At 42.3% G+C, this 16,344-nt stretch overlaps 1 protein-coding gene across 8 annotated transcripts in view; it reads left to right on the top strand.

The window, feature by feature from the left end:
• tacc2 (transforming, acidic coiled-coil containing protein 2) overlaps window positions 1-16,344 on the top strand; it is a 50,001-nt gene that overhangs the window by 19,035 nt on the left and 14,622 nt on the right. For all 8 annotated transcript variants that reach the window (XM_046402364.1, XM_046402370.1, XM_046402367.1 and 5 more), the window contains 2 exons: window positions 4,064-4,360; window positions 16,228-16,334. In XM_046402364.1, coding sequence (XP_046258320.1) covers window positions 4,064-4,360; window positions 16,228-16,334 — 404 coding nt within the window. The remainder of the gene's footprint in view (window positions 1-4,063; window positions 4,361-16,227; window positions 16,335-16,344) is intronic.

Here is a 16,344-nt window from a genome sequence, read left to right as displayed (position 1 = left end):
TGTAAAATCATTCTAATAATATACAATAAATTACAAGCAGTGTTTTGGCAATGAGATCAGTAAGTTTTTTAAGTTTGGTTTTTCGTGACAGCAGCAAACAAGAACAACTTTCATTGTTCCATTATCCCACTCCTACAAGGCTGCTGTCAAGGAACCGAGAGATTAAAAAAACAACTAAAATCTGAGGATAGCATAATATACAAAATAGCATTTTTACTAGTAAGTAACAGTTTTAAGAGTAGACTGACAATTTTGTAGTTGGCTAATTTTTCAACAGGAAACCAGACATCAAGATGACTATATTACCTTTTAGACCTAAGTTTTCCTATATCCTATCATAACATTTCCATTACAGTGATGTATCGGAGACATTATATTGCAGCTAGCTTATTTGTAAGATGGGGAATCTCAGGGGTCTGTGTGCTTTAAAGCTCAGCGGCTCTGTCTATCGCACATTTATAATGGATTTCCATGCGCTTAGATAGTCCCCTTGGTGGCTTTGTTTGGCTTTCAGACACCTTGAGGGCGTCTGGCCGGTTGCTGCTGTCTGCAGCGGTTTAACAGTGTCTTATTGGATGAATGAGAAAGAGTCTGTCTTGATGGTTAATGTAATGGCAGTGAACCCTCGTTGTTGAAACTCCTGACTCCTGTGTTAAATACACATAGTAAATCAGCGTGTCGTTTAGCTCGACCTCCGTGTGGGCAATCAGTATTTTTTTAAGCATTTTTACAGCTCTAGCTGGACTACTTTCCATGTATGTCATTCTTTTACCAAAAACTTCATCAGTGTTCATTGTGGATTGTGAAAGCAGTGTTTTCCTGGTGTATTAAGAAGGTCTCTGGGACAGTTTAATCAAATTAAATAATTGCTGCTGATTTCTTTTCACTCAACAATGGCTTTTCTCAGCTTCCTCAGTTATCTCTCGTATTTGTCACTCTCTCCCGACTCCTCTCCTGCCGTTTGCTGCATACCCAGCAGCCACCCCACATGCCACAGTAGCACTTGCTGCCTGTCAGTCACAACACTTGTCCCATCACTGCTGTTTGAGACATAAAGGTTTGTTCATGGCAGGAGAGAGGAGGACAGTGCTATTTCCACTATAGATTTCATCAATAGATAAGGTTACACTGGCATATATGTGACAGAAATATGGCTGGTGGCATGGTGGTTGGTGTGTGAGTGTGTGTGTGTGTGTTTTTCCCCGCCCCCCCTGGAGGCTGTCCTAGCTGTCAGTCCTGCTCTGTCTGTGTGGCTTTGTGAACTGAAGCCTGTTGTGGGAGGAATTTGGGCAGGCACTCCAGCCCCACTGAAGTCATTTGCACAGACCAGACAGGGTGGAACAAAAGCCAGAGTTCAGAGAAACACTTGAGCATGTGCTGTGGCATGAGTGTGTATGACAGAGTCACAGACAGATGAGGGAAGGACTGGGATGTACACTTAACGGCTCTGGTGTTTTGGAGTGTAGCAACAGAAGACCCTTCCATCACTTACTTTGTAGTTAGATCTGAAGTTGTGTGATGGACTCCTCTGTGGCTGAAATCACGTGGGTGAGTTGACAAGAAGTAGCTGCCCTATTTTCTTCTATGGGTGTGTGTCTGCACTAGGTGTTTGTGTTTAAGTCCCTCCAGGTGGATGCAGCAGATGGTCAGTAGGTAACTAGTGCTAATTACGCTCTGCCTCTGCTGACCTCACCAGATGGGCGGAGGGGAGGGACAAATGGAGAGACGAAGGGAGGGAAGGTGGAAAAAGAGGGAACAAAGTTGTGAAATGTTGTGCGTTGTGTTTGAAAAAATGGTACAGGTTAGAGCATGTTGAGCTCCTCTCCCTTACTCGATATGGAAGCTGCCTGATTGAAAGCTAGCGGCAAGAGACAGTGGTAGTAAAACTAATGATTACCTACTGACTGTGTGTTTTCCAAAAACCTTGTTGGCATGGTAAAATTGCTACTAATGAACAAAATGGTTACTGGCTTGCTTCCTATATGACACATGGCATGAAAATGCCATTGAAATAGATTTTAATAAATTCTACACAACTATTTGTATTAAGAATAAAAAGTCATTTTTAGTCAGGAAACACTATAGGAATGCCTGTGAGTCTTAAGCCTGGCATGTTGGATATTTGTCATCCATATTTTCAAAGTACATGGGAAGTAGGATGTGCTATAGCCCACATTGTACTGTAAATAGACTAGTTGTCATGGCAATTGTAGGTTCATATGACTTCTCTGGTGCAAGTAAAGTGGGTAATCTTATGTCTGTCATTTATTCAATCACAACAGACTGCTTTTAAATAGTCTTTTAATTTCAGTAGTGGCAGAAGAGAGTTCTTGGGCTATTTATGAAGAATGTACTTGCAGTATATAGTGTGTTCTTGAATGTGCAGTATGTATGTTTGGGTTCAGCAGTATGAACTAGCTGCTGGCCGCAGTACAGAAACAGTCCTCCCATCATTACAGCATTGTAAAAAAAAAAAAAAAACCAACAACCCACTTTTCTCAGTACTTTCAGCTGGTTTTGTTTATGTCTCTCTGTTTATCATTAAACACCCTGCCTGGACTTGCCGTCTTTTGCGCCCAGCTGTTTCCCGTAGATGACACTAAACCTATATATGGTTTGAATACAGCATAGCACAGTCATTTTTGTTCATTTAAGGGTTATAAAAGTGGGGGTTGGGGAATAGGTTTTGTAATCTGGACTGTGGTAGAATATTAGCAGCATGTATCCCTGGACTGGCCTTGTAAAATCTGGATTTATCAAAAACTGTTTACGAGGTGTCCTTGAGTAAAGCCCTGCACACTGCTGCCTCAAAAATGAAACTAGACTGATGTGAAAAGAGCACACATGCCCTCTCTGGCTTGTTGCGTTCATCCTGTTATGTAAATCAAGACTCTGTTTGATCATACACATCATATGTTGAAAAAGAGCCAAGTTGGAAAGTTCCAGTTGTTGTCCAGTTGTTGTTCAGCCGATATTATCCCAAAATAAAAGCTATTGAACTGGTAAATATTTCATGCTCCCCAGCTGTCCACAGTCATTTCCGGTGAATTGTCTCTTCTCTCTGAGTCTGATTCATTTTTCTTTCTGCTTCATAGCATTTTTGTCCATCTTTGGAGGCAGTAGTGAGTCTTATTTCGCTTAGACTATGTTGTGACTTGATTCTATTTCCAGTCTGCATATTCCAAGTTGGCCACAGATGCTGACATATGTATAGCTTTGGCCTGCTGGTGTAAGTCACTGACTGAGGATTTGTAATGAGAGGAATGGGACCAATAAAAATTCAGATATATAGAACTGTAAGATCTTTCCTCCTCATGCCACCATCTCGAATCAATTATAAAATTCTGTGCCTATAATGCAAAGACAGGAACCAGACCGGTGTTGGATATGAACTTTAACTTGCTACGCCCTTAAGAAAAGCACACGCCCTCATTAAATGTTATTATGTTCTGACTTTACAGGAGAGAGAGATGGAGAATAACAGAGCTCAGTTTCAGTCTGAAATGAGCTGGAAGAGATGTTTGGATAGTGCAGCTCAGCAGACGAGTTGACTCGATGCTTGAGTACTGTAAATGTGTTTTGGATGATGGAGGTATTGTAAAGGCCTACTCTGCAGAAGAGGCTACCGGGGTATTTTTAGAGCTAAACAGAAGGCATGCCCCAAGTGGGGAACAGCTGCATGGGCGTCCATCGCATTGGCTGTCAGATTAGAGAGCCTACCACTCCTGATAAGAAGGGCCTGGATCAGCGCCAAATCCAGTCCACCAGGTGGCCAATGATGACAGAGCCAGACACCCTCAGACATGCTACTTCACTGCAGAGCGCAAGTAGAGCAAGCAAGGGAAACATGGACTATCGTGTAAGCGGACTGATGAGACGACTTACATTTTCAATTTCATGTTATTTAAATGACAAAGCATCTTTAGGATGGTTGGAGTGAGCATTATATTTTTCAGGTCACTGCTAGGTTTAGGTGACAGCACAGAGCAGAGTTCTCCACCTTTCTCTGCTTTGAGGTAAGTTTCTTTTTGTCTGTTGATGTTTTGTGTTTCCTCTGCTGCAGGCTCTCCCAAACTGAGCAGGCTGAGAGAGGTCACTGTGCCCCTGCCTCTCTCCCACCTCCTGCCTCCGAAAACCACTTCCTGCCTGGCCTCCCACCTTACCTCCAAGACACTACTGAGTTCCCCACTCCTCCTCCCACTCCCCCAGAAAGGCACACACCTGAGGCTCTACCAACCCCACCTGCATCTCCCCACCATCCTCCTCCTCCTCCTCCTCCTCCAGTCCCTGCCTCCCCTCCTGTACCTTCTGCTTATCAGTCTGAGGACCCTGCTTCTGCACCCTGCTACCCCCTTGTAAGGTATGAATTCTGCCTGACTGTCACTGCTAATGAACCTGAACATGAAGTCATTTCACTGTGAACTTAATAATAATAGTAATGAATCATTCATTGTTTGTTATGTTTAACAATGTGATGTACAAATGTGTGCAAGTTGTCTTTCTCTGCACTGAGCTGTTTGTCAGACCTTGCAGTAGATTTGTCCAGCGCTGACACTAGTCCCTTTAGCCTGCTTGACGAAAAGTAGCCATGCCCTTATCCTTTCAACCCAAGTTCAGGTCGAGTTACAGCATTAAATCGACATCTGGCACTCTGAGTTATCTTGTAGATATTGATTCTTCAGAACACAGATAGAAACTACTGGAAATGTAGTCATACATTACGTTTCCTTATTCTCCATTAAAGGAGGAGTTCACTATATTATATACTATATTTACTATATATATATTATATATATATATAATATATATATGTGCTGGACCATTTCTTGGCTCGCCGTGGAAACTAACCCGTAGTTTCTGCTGGTTGCCTGATGACTGTTCCCAGATAAGAAATAGTATGGCACATTATCCCCTGTGAAAAGGAAAATTTCCATTTTTTTTACCCTTTGTGTGGACTAAACAAGATATACTGGGCTAATAAGTGAGCTTTAGGGGTGCTTTGAGGTGAATTTTGTTATCTTTGGACAGAACCAGGTTAACTGTTGCTGCCTGTTTACAGACTTTGTGCTAAGCTAAGCTAAACAGCTATTGGCTTTATCGTACAGACATAAAAGTGGAATCAATCTTCTCATCTAACTCTAATGAACAAAATTGCTTAAATGTTTGATTGCCCCTATGAGGAACTGACAGTGCTCACCACATAAACATACATAAAACAATATTGCCATAATGAAATCCAGAGCAACTGTCTTCTTCTGCTATTTCAGCAATCTTACAACCTCATGAAATTACAGATTGGCATTGCTATGCATGTTTCCCACATGGACTCATAGGATTTGGTAATGAATGTATGAACTTAGTGGTCATGGAAACTCCAATATATAATTGTGGCTTGTTAATGGTGGATATAGTAAAGGCATCAAGGCAAAGTGCTTATGTGTGGATCTTTTAAACATTACAAGATAAAGTAGAGCAATTACACACCACTTTTTCACAATTAGCACAATATGCACCATCATAACCACTTCATGTGTTATGGCTAATTTCTCACCATTTGAGCTGTGTGTGTAGCACCCTTCTTCTCGCATGAGCTCAATGATTTTCATTCATAATACTGATGCTGATCACATTTAAATGTTCACCCATACTTTGCTGTTAGTGCAGCTTCGCCGCTAATGATACTTAGCATTCCTCTGCAGTCCTTCTTGGCTTGGCAGATTATTTCTTAGACTTTACAAGAGGGAATGACTCAGCCGCTTTCACAGTGCACCGTTCCTTGCAACCAGCAGAGGGTGTTTTCCCTTCACAGAGCCCTGTCTTCATGTTGGACTGTCAGCATGTGTCTGCACTCTGCTGTCTGAATGCTGCAGGTATAACACAGGGAGACACACCAGCTTTCATTTCTCTCACTAAGCTTCACTGCTGTACTGAAGAAATGTTGTTTCCTGTTTGGAATTACACAATGTGATTTGATAGTATTTGGCTTTCTGAATGAATCCTTTGCTCAGAGAGGACCAGAACATTCAGAAGGATTGGTTAGCGTAGTGTTGTGATATTATTTAGGATATCAGAGAGGACTGTTTGACGCTAGAAGTGTACAAACACAGTAACATGGACTGAATATTCTGATTCTGATCACAGATTGTTCCGTTTGCCTGCAGGCACACAGAGGCATGACTGTCAACATGTGCAGGTTATAAACTGTACTTTCAATCTTGTGCATTCAGTTCAGTACAACCATCATATGCAGTGCAAGGAACACTAAAACATAGAACCTTTATGTATTAATTCTTCCAGGGAGAATTCAGCTTGTTAGACATTAAAACAATTGGCTTCCATCACCATGTCAAATTGTGAGTAATTTGAATCAAATATTTTATGTGCTTTTTCTGAATGATTCATTGAAAAGTGCGTGAGTAATTATTAAATCACCCTGTGGGTAAAAAAACAAACAAACAAACAAAAAAATCTAAAACAAGATGTGCTTCATTTTTTGAATAAATAATTATTCAAAAATAATTAAGCTGTCAGTGTCTCCCACACATTTTCTACACATGCTTTCTGCGATGAAGATAATCCCTGACAACTAAAAAGTAAAGAGCCTGGCGGGTCTTTTGTTTTTCCAGATTCCCCTGAAAACCTCTTCACCATTCAGCTCCTCCACGTTCTACTTAATTTGTAATGTATTTTATAACTTGCTTTCTCTTTGACAGTTTAGACAAGGCTAGACTGAAAGCATTGCATTCTGCAGGGTACACCATGTTAACAGTTAACCCTTCTCATTTACCTGTGTTTGTGACAAATGTGTTTTCCCTGTCATCTCATGCTACCACAACATGTCTGCGACTGAGATACAGTGTTGATGGGTATCTAAGCCTTTGTTCCTCTGGATTGGTCTTTTTGTCTCCCATTGAAGTGCTCTGATCCCTTCACTGATTGCTTTTGTCATTTATGACAAAAAGAGAATGAATGCCACTGAATCTCAAAGTATGCTTTTAGAAGGTGTACTCGAAATGCAGACAGAAGAAGTCTTATAGGGGACGTTTTGGAGACACAGCCTGAGGAAATTAATCTCACGAGTGATTGTTTATGGGAGGAATGCAGCCCTTTCTTGGCAGATGATGAAAAGCAAAGCTCCAGGCTCTTATCCTGCCTGATCAGCAGCTGTTCAGCAGAGTGGCAGGTCTGCAACCAGCACAAATATCACAAAAATCTAAAATCAGGATTCCCCAAAACACATCTTGGAATTGCTTGTCAATTTGCAGAACTGCTTTGTTAGTTGGAGTTTGTAGCTTACATTGACTTAAACAACGGAAAGAGTAATTTCATATTTACAGAAAAATTTGTATTCTGTTTAAAGCATTTTTTTACTTACAGAAACAGAACCACATTTTCAGTTTAGTTCTACATTTTTGCTGTGTATTTTTCACAAGTCCTCCGGTTCCGATCAGCCACATTGTCACTGTGTATCTTTCATTTGCTGTTTCGTTATCACATTAAGTCAGTACCTATAATTTGCCGTTGAAAGGGGTCCCCTTTTTGTGGTATTTACTGAGGTTTCTGTTTCTTTCTTGCTTAAGGTTGTTTAAATCATCTTGGGTCTCTGAGTTATTCTGCACAAGATTAAGGGGCATATTGTTTGTTCCCCTTGTTTAATTTGAGCTTCTGACAATCTTCGAAACTGTGCTTATGATCAAGCCAAACAATTTGAACTTGAAACTTTCCCTCAAATTTCTCAAATTTCATTTTAGCAATAACAACAACAACACGCTACTACAGATCCCCCCTTTCTGAAGTCACACTTATGTAAGACTTAACTATTGGCCTGTGTTTTGTATTTTTTAGGCAACTAAAACCCATTTCACAAGTATGAAGTGCTTATACTTTTTCTACTGCCACATTGTTAAGGAAAAAAAATATTTTACAAACCTTCCCACAAAGCTGCAACCCACACCCTTAAAGCCACAGACTGTTATGCACCATCACAGTGGATACACACACAATAATATTCAAACTGTTGCAGGCTACACGTATGTGGATCGTAGTGACCCCAATTCCTCTTGAGCGCCATTATGAATCTTTCAGAAAAACTGCCACAGCCTCATCTTCCAGTGCCTGAGTCTGATGAATTTTTTATTTCTTCATTTTCTTCAGTCCACAGTTGAAACTGCAGTTCAAAGCTAGACTCTAGAAGCAGCAACACAGAAAGGATGTTTATGTCACTCTTTCAGTGGAACAGGAACATTTACTTCGGACATACATGCTTTGATGACCTAGTTATGTCTTTGAACTGGTATGGGGGTCTGGATGATGGCAGAGATCAATATTTTTGCTTGAGCAGGGGTCTGTGTGGGTGGGAGTTGTGAGTGGGCAGCATTTTTACTTGTCCCCCCGGGCTGTGAAACATTGATCAATTGACCTATCCGAGACTAGGATGGCATCGATATTCTTTGTGATCAGCTAATGGACTTCATGTTTACATGCAAACACTCCCCTTTTCAACTGTGGTGTTAGCTTGGACATGAACACTGGATTATGTGTTTGCATTTCATTCAATCTTTTTAGTTCACACAGGCTAAGGTTTGATACCTGAAACCTGTATACATCAAGCTTATGCTGCAGGCTGGAGTTGCTATTGTAGTGAGTCCTAGTTTCCCCACTTTCCCATGAGTGTACAATAGATGTATTCTCATATTTCCAGCACCTCTCTTTCCCCATTGCTCCCTGACACTCAACAGGAAAAACCTGTTCCTGCTCTTATTTCCATTTTGAAGAACACATTGTGTCTGTCACACACAGGTGACTAAAAGAAAAGAGAAATAGGAAGACTTTTCTAGACAGAATATCACTATTGCTCTTCTGGTCTGTGATGCAATTCAAGGTTTGATCAGAGTGCCAGTAAATTAGATCACCGAGCCAGCCTGCTGCCCAGGGATTCAACATTAGAGACCTTATTCATTTAGAAATAGATATGCCCGTATATCAGGAGGCATTATGTCCCTGCCTGTTTAGCAGTGACACCTCCAGATTAAGCTTGCATAATTAAAATATATATTCATATCTTCAATATTCTGAGTCTCTGAAAGACTTAATTGTCAGCGTTCTTTTTCTCATCGGATACTGGAAAAAATATTATGTGCTATATGTTTGAGTTTTGTCTTTTTTGGGCTCATAATGTGTACTGGTACAAAGTTACTTGTGGACTGGCTTGAACGAGTGAGTTGAATAATACACACACACACGCACACTAGTTTTTCAGAGTCCATTGTTTTTCTCAGGCATCACTCTTGGCCACGCTGAGTGCTGGAAGCTTCCATTGTGTGAAAAGGAGGCATAAAAATGACATTTTTGTTATGCCCCTCACTGGGTGAAAGAGGGGACTCTTGGCAGGAAAAAGGAAAAGCAGAGGGGAACTGTTATTGTGGGAGGGTGGAAGAAGGGGGCAGAAAGAGTGACAGAGAAAACACCCGATAATCAGTGTTTTTTCGAGGGGTCTGCTATTGTTTGGCTCCCCTGCATAGTCGCGGACGAGGAAAAAGCTGCTTGTCTTTTTAAAGGCACAGGAGCTTGGAATCAGGGGAGACGGTGGAGGAGAGAGGGGGGAGGAGCAATGAGAGCAGCAACACAGCTCAGCAATATCAGCTACCAAACAGAGAGGAGGCACCTCAGACACTCATGCAAGACGGCAAGAACGAAGGATTATTGTTTCAGCCTTTTTGTTTTGGATTATTTTGTTCCTGACATTTTGTTCTTGGAGAGTTCATTCTGCCTGATGTTGCATCATTTTGCCAATAGATGATAAACAGGAATATTCACAGTCCATAGATGAGCAGGGGCTCAAGGATGCCGTGCATAAAGTCAGTATCCCTGAATAATCCACTGCTTTGCTCCTGATGCGAGCCCGTCCTCTGCACTGCAGCACAGAAAGCTCAGCCAGTGCTCACCTCCTCTGACACAGGGTGCCAGCCTCCTCTGCCACGGTCAGAGCAAAAGCGGAAGGTGTTTTTGTTGGGGGAGCAGGTGGATGTGGAGGGTGGCTGGAGGGCAGGAACAGGCTGGGGGGGCAGGGGGGCCAGACTTAGCCAAGGATGGGAGCCAACGAGTCCATGGAGCAAGGACAGACCCCCTGTCCCTCTCAAGAACACATGTGAGTTTGACTTAACTTGCTTTACCGCTCAGAGAAAATCAGGGAAATCACTGTATTGAAAGACAAGCCCCAACTGCCTCTGCTTTGCTGTAGTGTGTAGTTCTTTATTTATTCATGGTTTTAAATTGGCCTTTTGTGCAACATAAATGTTCATTGTAGGTGCAGTCTGATTTATTCTGCAGTATCTAATCACCAGTGAGTAATATTGTGGTATACTGTGGTAATACTTTTAATTTTTGATGTCACTCATTGTTACTGGATAAAGCCTGACAAATCTCTGTGAGACATTGTGTTCTGTTACCATGATCAGTTTTTGATGCATTTTTGCTTTTTTTTTTACTCTGTTATGGTGCCTCCAACCTTTTCAAGCGATAAAATTCAGTAACTCCAACTGAGCACCCCATCATTGTTGTTGTTTGCTTTTGAGATGTAAATAAGGATGAAGGAATTGGCGCATGTGCGCAGGCACATGTGTTTCTGCGTGCCTCAGCTACAGTGCAGTATGTATGGATTAAACATAGTAGTGTTTCAGGAGGGCCTGTGGGAACCAGAATTAGGCAATGAGTGCAGTAGGTGCCGCTGGGAGGCTGGTGGGGTGATGTTTTGTTCTGTGTGAAGGAGGACACGACTGCCGCGCCGGGATCATGAGCTGGTGACAGTGTTGAAATAGAGCACACGGCAGTAGTTAACTCAGGAATATCAGTGGATGAAAGGAAGACAGAGTTAGAGGTAAAGGGGGAAAAAAACGGAGCAAGAGTGCTCCTCTTTAATGTGTTTTATTTATATCTCAGACACACTACTGCACAGGGGAGAAACAGAGGAGGGGATAAGGGAAATGGAGTGAATGCATGTGTGTATGTGCCATCTGTAATGTGGAAATGAATGATTTATTGAATAATACAGTCAGACCTCAGTGGACTGAAGCACATTGGCTTATTGCAGGACCGTTGAGTTAGCAGCTGTTTTACCGACAGGTGTGCAGAACAGAAGCATAGTGCTCACCATCCCAACCATCCATCACTCATAAGGCTTTTACTGAGTTCACTCCCTGTCAAAAGGACTTACAGCATATGAAGCAGTGACACATCGAAGCACTGCAGGGCTCTGAACGGCAAGTGTTAAGTGTTAAGTAATGGACTAAATTATGTTTATGCTCAAGGGACTTTTTTCTTTATTTCTTTTATTCTCACATTACTGTGAAATACAACGCCAGAGTCCATGTTATCTGTAGGCTGTTCATGGGGAGTTGGGATGCTCTGCCCCTCTCTCATGTCTCCTGTGCAGTGGTCTGAATGAACCTAGCATCAGATCTGATCCCGTCATCTTGTCATCTCACAGATCTGGCCTGTTGTTGTTTAATGTACCATCTGCTTGCTGGCTCAGATTAGACTCAATGAGGTATTACACACAGAGCTAATCTTAGTCTGACACTCTTTTTTTCCTCCTCAGTGGTTTCTTTGTTTTTGAGGCTGAGTGGATTTCTTGAGTTAAGGGGTACCAATTCTCAGAAAGGGGGATTTTTGTGAATTGACATCAGCTTGACATCTGCTTTTCTCTCATCTTCTCTTTATATGACCTGCAGAAGGTACAGAGTGATTCTCCATAAGATCTCATTTCCTGAGGTTTTGTTTGCAGAAGACAAAGCCGTTCTGTGCGCTTTTCCCATCGCAAAGCCTCCACACGCTGTTGCCTGCTCAGCACATCACATCTATGTAGAAACTGGAGAGGCTCTTGTAAAATGAAAATAGGTTGTTGTGGTGTTTCACAGGATGTACAGAGCACATGATGTCATGCTTTATATCCAGACACCCATTCATCAGGGGGATAAAAGCACAGGAGCTCCCTCTATTGGTCTTTTCATGTCCACATCATAGGAAAGAAGGTGGACTAAAATAAAGCGTAATGAGGGATAGACATACACTATATAACTCCATATTTTACTTTTATTGAATTTTATTCACTTCCTTCTTTCCACAAGACTGGACAAAACAGACATTTACTGTTATCATCATACTGTATTATCACACAGTCAGTATACACTTTGTGTATTTTTACTTCCCAACCTCATGTTTATAAAGTCTAGTTTAACTGATACAATTTACTCATTAATCACTGACCTTTGTTAATGCAAAGTATGGGATAGTTTTGTAGTGCGCTGAGCTTGCACCTAGCCCACTTCATGCTGACAATGCCTGCCTAAGCTGTCGTTGGTTTCCATTTTGTCTGACAGACAGGCTGTATATTTTTTAATTCCCCAAATGCAGATTACAAATCAGCATGACATTGAAAGCTGGCGAGTGGGAAGGGATTGCTAAATGAGGAGAAGATAACAAAGGGATGATGGATTGCAGAGATGGAGCAGGAGGTGAGAGAAAGCGAGGTAATTAAAGGTAAAAATGGAGTGGAATGGAAAGATATAGATGACATGTCACGCTCAGACACACAGGGTTTAGAGGTGTTTGAGAGCAGAGAGGCGACGGAGGGAGTATGGAGCAGCAAATCCATTGAGGCTAGTCATACAGCTGCTTGGATACCAGCAGCCTGCCTTCATTCATCCCTCCCTTCTTTTTTTTCCACCAGCTTTCATCTTCGCCTCTTCATCACTCCTTAAAGATGACATCAAAATTAACTTAAAACAGATAAGCACCTATGTGACTGTCTTCATTTGTGATGCCAAACATTTTAAAATCTTTTGGGTTTAATTTTTTTTTAAAGAATGTGTATATGTAGGACAGACAGGTGGTGTTAGGTTTACGTGTCGGTGAAGCTCAGTTTCGCCCTCTCCCCTGGGGCCGGCGATGGCTCTCCCTCCAGCACTGCAAAAGCTGTTCAGACAGGCTGAGTTGGATTTGGCTGGAAGCAGAAGCACGTCTGGCTGTCTGAAATGCAGCGTCTCCCTGCCTCACGCTGCAGAGTTTCTATCTCCAGGCAGTCATCTCAGCCTGTGAGAGGCTGCTATTAAGTGCTGCTCTCTTTGTTTCTATTCGCCCACCATACCCTGACTGCTCACCCACACGCCGATTTTCTTATTTCTGTGTTTCGGCTCCAACTAGGCAACATAATAGCTGCTATAGATGTGATTACCTTCATACAGAACCCAATCACAGACTGATTTTTATTGAACTATTTTGTTTCATTACAGCACTCTTTTCAGTCTTTTAGATGTTCAAGTTTGAATATTGATAATCAGTATTTAGTCTTGGAGGAATAAAAATAAGGTTGTTTTTCTTTTTTTCCATTTCAACCAGTTCATGGACTGTGGACTGAATGATGCTGATGCAGCAGCTGCAACATAAATCTGCAGTGTGTGAAACACCTCCTTGGACCTTGTTGGTTTGGAGAGCCTCAGTTGTGTGTTTGTGTTGGACTGTGTGCATCCAGACGCTTCCACTGTGGTGGAACATATGGTGGGAACAACCTCCAGTTACCATAGCAACGCAGTGTTTGCAGTCACATGAAAGATGTTCCCTGCAAAGACATAATGGGCACACTGAAATGAGCCCTAATTACCTTATTGTTTCACTATTTTCAGTTTCATTTCTATTCATTCTCAAAGGAGCATAAAATAATTCTAATGCTTCACATCATAACAATCTCTCCAGAGAGCAAAATCTCCTCTAGGTCGTGGATTGATGAAAATAGCTGAGTGGTTTTATCTCCATACATTTAACTTGGTCTGGTATGTGCATTCTACACCCTGTGTGCAGGCCTTGCCTTGGAGCTGGCTGTGTCACTGTCTGTCTGACCATCTGACACTATGATCCTGGTTCCCTGTGACTGATCCAGATGGATCTCCAGGCAGCCCAGTCTTATCATGCTGGGACACATGGGGCCCTCACAGAGCTTACAGCTCTGAGTCCCTTGTTTTGTTTCTCATCATCATAAATATCATGAAGTTATTTTTAAGGGCTTTTGATCTGAGGAGGATCGGACCTCATATATATAATTGTGATAAATAAGTAGCCTACTATTTATAATTGTGTACCCTGTTGTACTTGCTCTATTAATGGAGAGTATTGCAGTGCAAATAGTGTATGTTACTCCTGCCATTTTGTTGGCTTAGAGGAGCCTCCATCACTGCTGTGATATGACCCCAGGGATAGTGAACATATTGGCTGTGACAGCAAAAGACATATATTGCAACCCTCCTCCACAAACACTAATTTCTTTGCTCTGAATTTTTGTTGCATCGCCGATATTGGCTGTATTGATGGCTAGATGGTGTTTCAGGACTCTAGTGCTTTTTATGCTACAGGCTTTTATTTGATTCATTTTGCATGTGTCTGTAATAAAGAGCATCCACAGGATGCTGAATGGCTTCAGCAGTGCCTTGAGGTGAACTGCTTTGACTGGTTAGATCAATGTAATGTATGAACTTGGTGTTGTCGTTTAACTGTGAGGGTACACATCTCTTCTCCCATGAGTGTCTGTTTAAGAGGTATAGGGATCCACAATAATGGCACAGTTTGCCTTGAGCATTGCATTTCTGGTTACTACTTAATATTGTTCATTGTAAAAGACTCATTTCATTGTACTGTCCTGCAATCCAAAGACGTGTTTACTCAGTTTCAGTCTGTCGAGTTTGTGGAGCAAAATGGGTGTGTCTTTGACCAAAACATAAGGTAGAAAAAGACACTGTAACAGAGGTATGGAACAAGAAACATATGTCAGATGCAGTGATGGTATAAGTGAGGAGCAAGCTTTATCAAACCAGGTTTATCTAGCGGGCAACGGACTGCCTTTTCTGTGTGGATACAGCAAAGTGGTTCAGGAGCAAGAGAGAGAGGGAGGGAGGGAGGAAAGTAGAGGGATGAAGGCTCAGAAAGAGGGAGAGAGAGAGACAGAATATACAGCATGCAGGCGGTGGGCTTCTGCAGCCAGTCTCATTTAGATTGGGAGGGATCATTTTCTGCTAGGGAGGAGTAGAGACGGAGATTGCTACAGATGACAAAGAGAACCAGTGTGGAAGGACTGAGATTGTAGATTGGATACAGAGAGCTGGATTTTAGACTATAGAGGAAAGGAAAGGAGGCAGAGGATCTGGTTATCTTAGTCATCATCTGTAGAAAGAGGCGGTGGGCGTCTACCTGTGTGTCAGGCAGTAGCATCGTGGTGCGGAGAGGTACAGCCTGCCGGCAGCCATGGCAGTGAGTGCGTGGCAGGCTCTGTCTCCACTGCAGTGGGCTCGCTGGGGCTGGGACACACTGTTAGGAGGGGCAGGAGATGGGGACAGCCCGACCTCGGATCCGGCTCTTGGGCTCCTCCGGCGTCTCTCCTGGGGTTCACGCCATGACAACATGATCAGGGCTGCAGAGGGGCCGGTCAGACAGAGGTGAGACTGGGGCCACACTGTCAGGTGATCCATTGTTCAATGGAGCATGGACCTAGATAGTCAGGTTGTCTGGTGAGCTTGGCTAAATGTGTGTATACAGTGCTGATGAAAACAAATCAGTATTATTTCAGCTTAGGATAATTGAGTGATTTTACAGTCTTTTGTCATGCAGAAAATGGCAATGTCTCTGTTTTTAGCTCAGTGTTAACCTCAGTCCCTCTATATCTATTTCATAGCTGTGAGATCTTGAGGTCCTGAGGTGGTCTGGTGTGTGTGTGAGTGTGTGTGTGTGTGTGTGTGTGTGTGTGTGTGAGAGAGAGAGAGAGAGAGAGTTGCATGTGTGTGGGGTATTTCTGTGTCTCAGATGTGTCATCTCACTGCAGATTCAGCATTTTCGTTTGTAGCCGTAAAGGTGTACAAGAAATGAAAACAGAAGCACATATTAGCCTGGGGCTTTTTAAAACACATACACACTACAGGGAATAGCAATGGCTGCCATTCCTACCTGAAACCCATGGAGAATTATTGACCCTAGTGAATTTGTTCACATCATATATTCCACGAGAAGATGATATCAGAACTGCTTATTTAGGAAATAAATGTACCTTTGTGATATGATATATCTGAAGTTTAGCTCACCCTCATATGACGTCAGTGATCTTGAGACATTCGCCGGAATCATTACAGTTTAAGTGACAACAGTGCAGCAGCAGCCTTGACATAATCAGTGCTTTTCTTCTCATTATAGGAGCTCAGACTCTGATGGAGCATTTGAGACCCCCGAATCCACGACTCCAGTAAAGGCTGTTTCACCTATAGAGACCCAAACTCACCAGCTATTGTCCAATGACAAAGGTATTATTAC

This window comes from Scatophagus argus, chromosome 10 (genome assembly GCF_020382885.2).
Source record: "Scatophagus argus isolate fScaArg1 chromosome 10, fScaArg1.pri, whole genome shotgun sequence".
Classification (NCBI taxonomy): domain Eukaryota; kingdom Metazoa; phylum Chordata; class Actinopteri; family Scatophagidae; genus Scatophagus; species Scatophagus argus.
The sequence above is the reverse complement of the archived record's forward strand: the minus strand, read 5'-3'. Positions and strand labels throughout refer to the sequence as shown.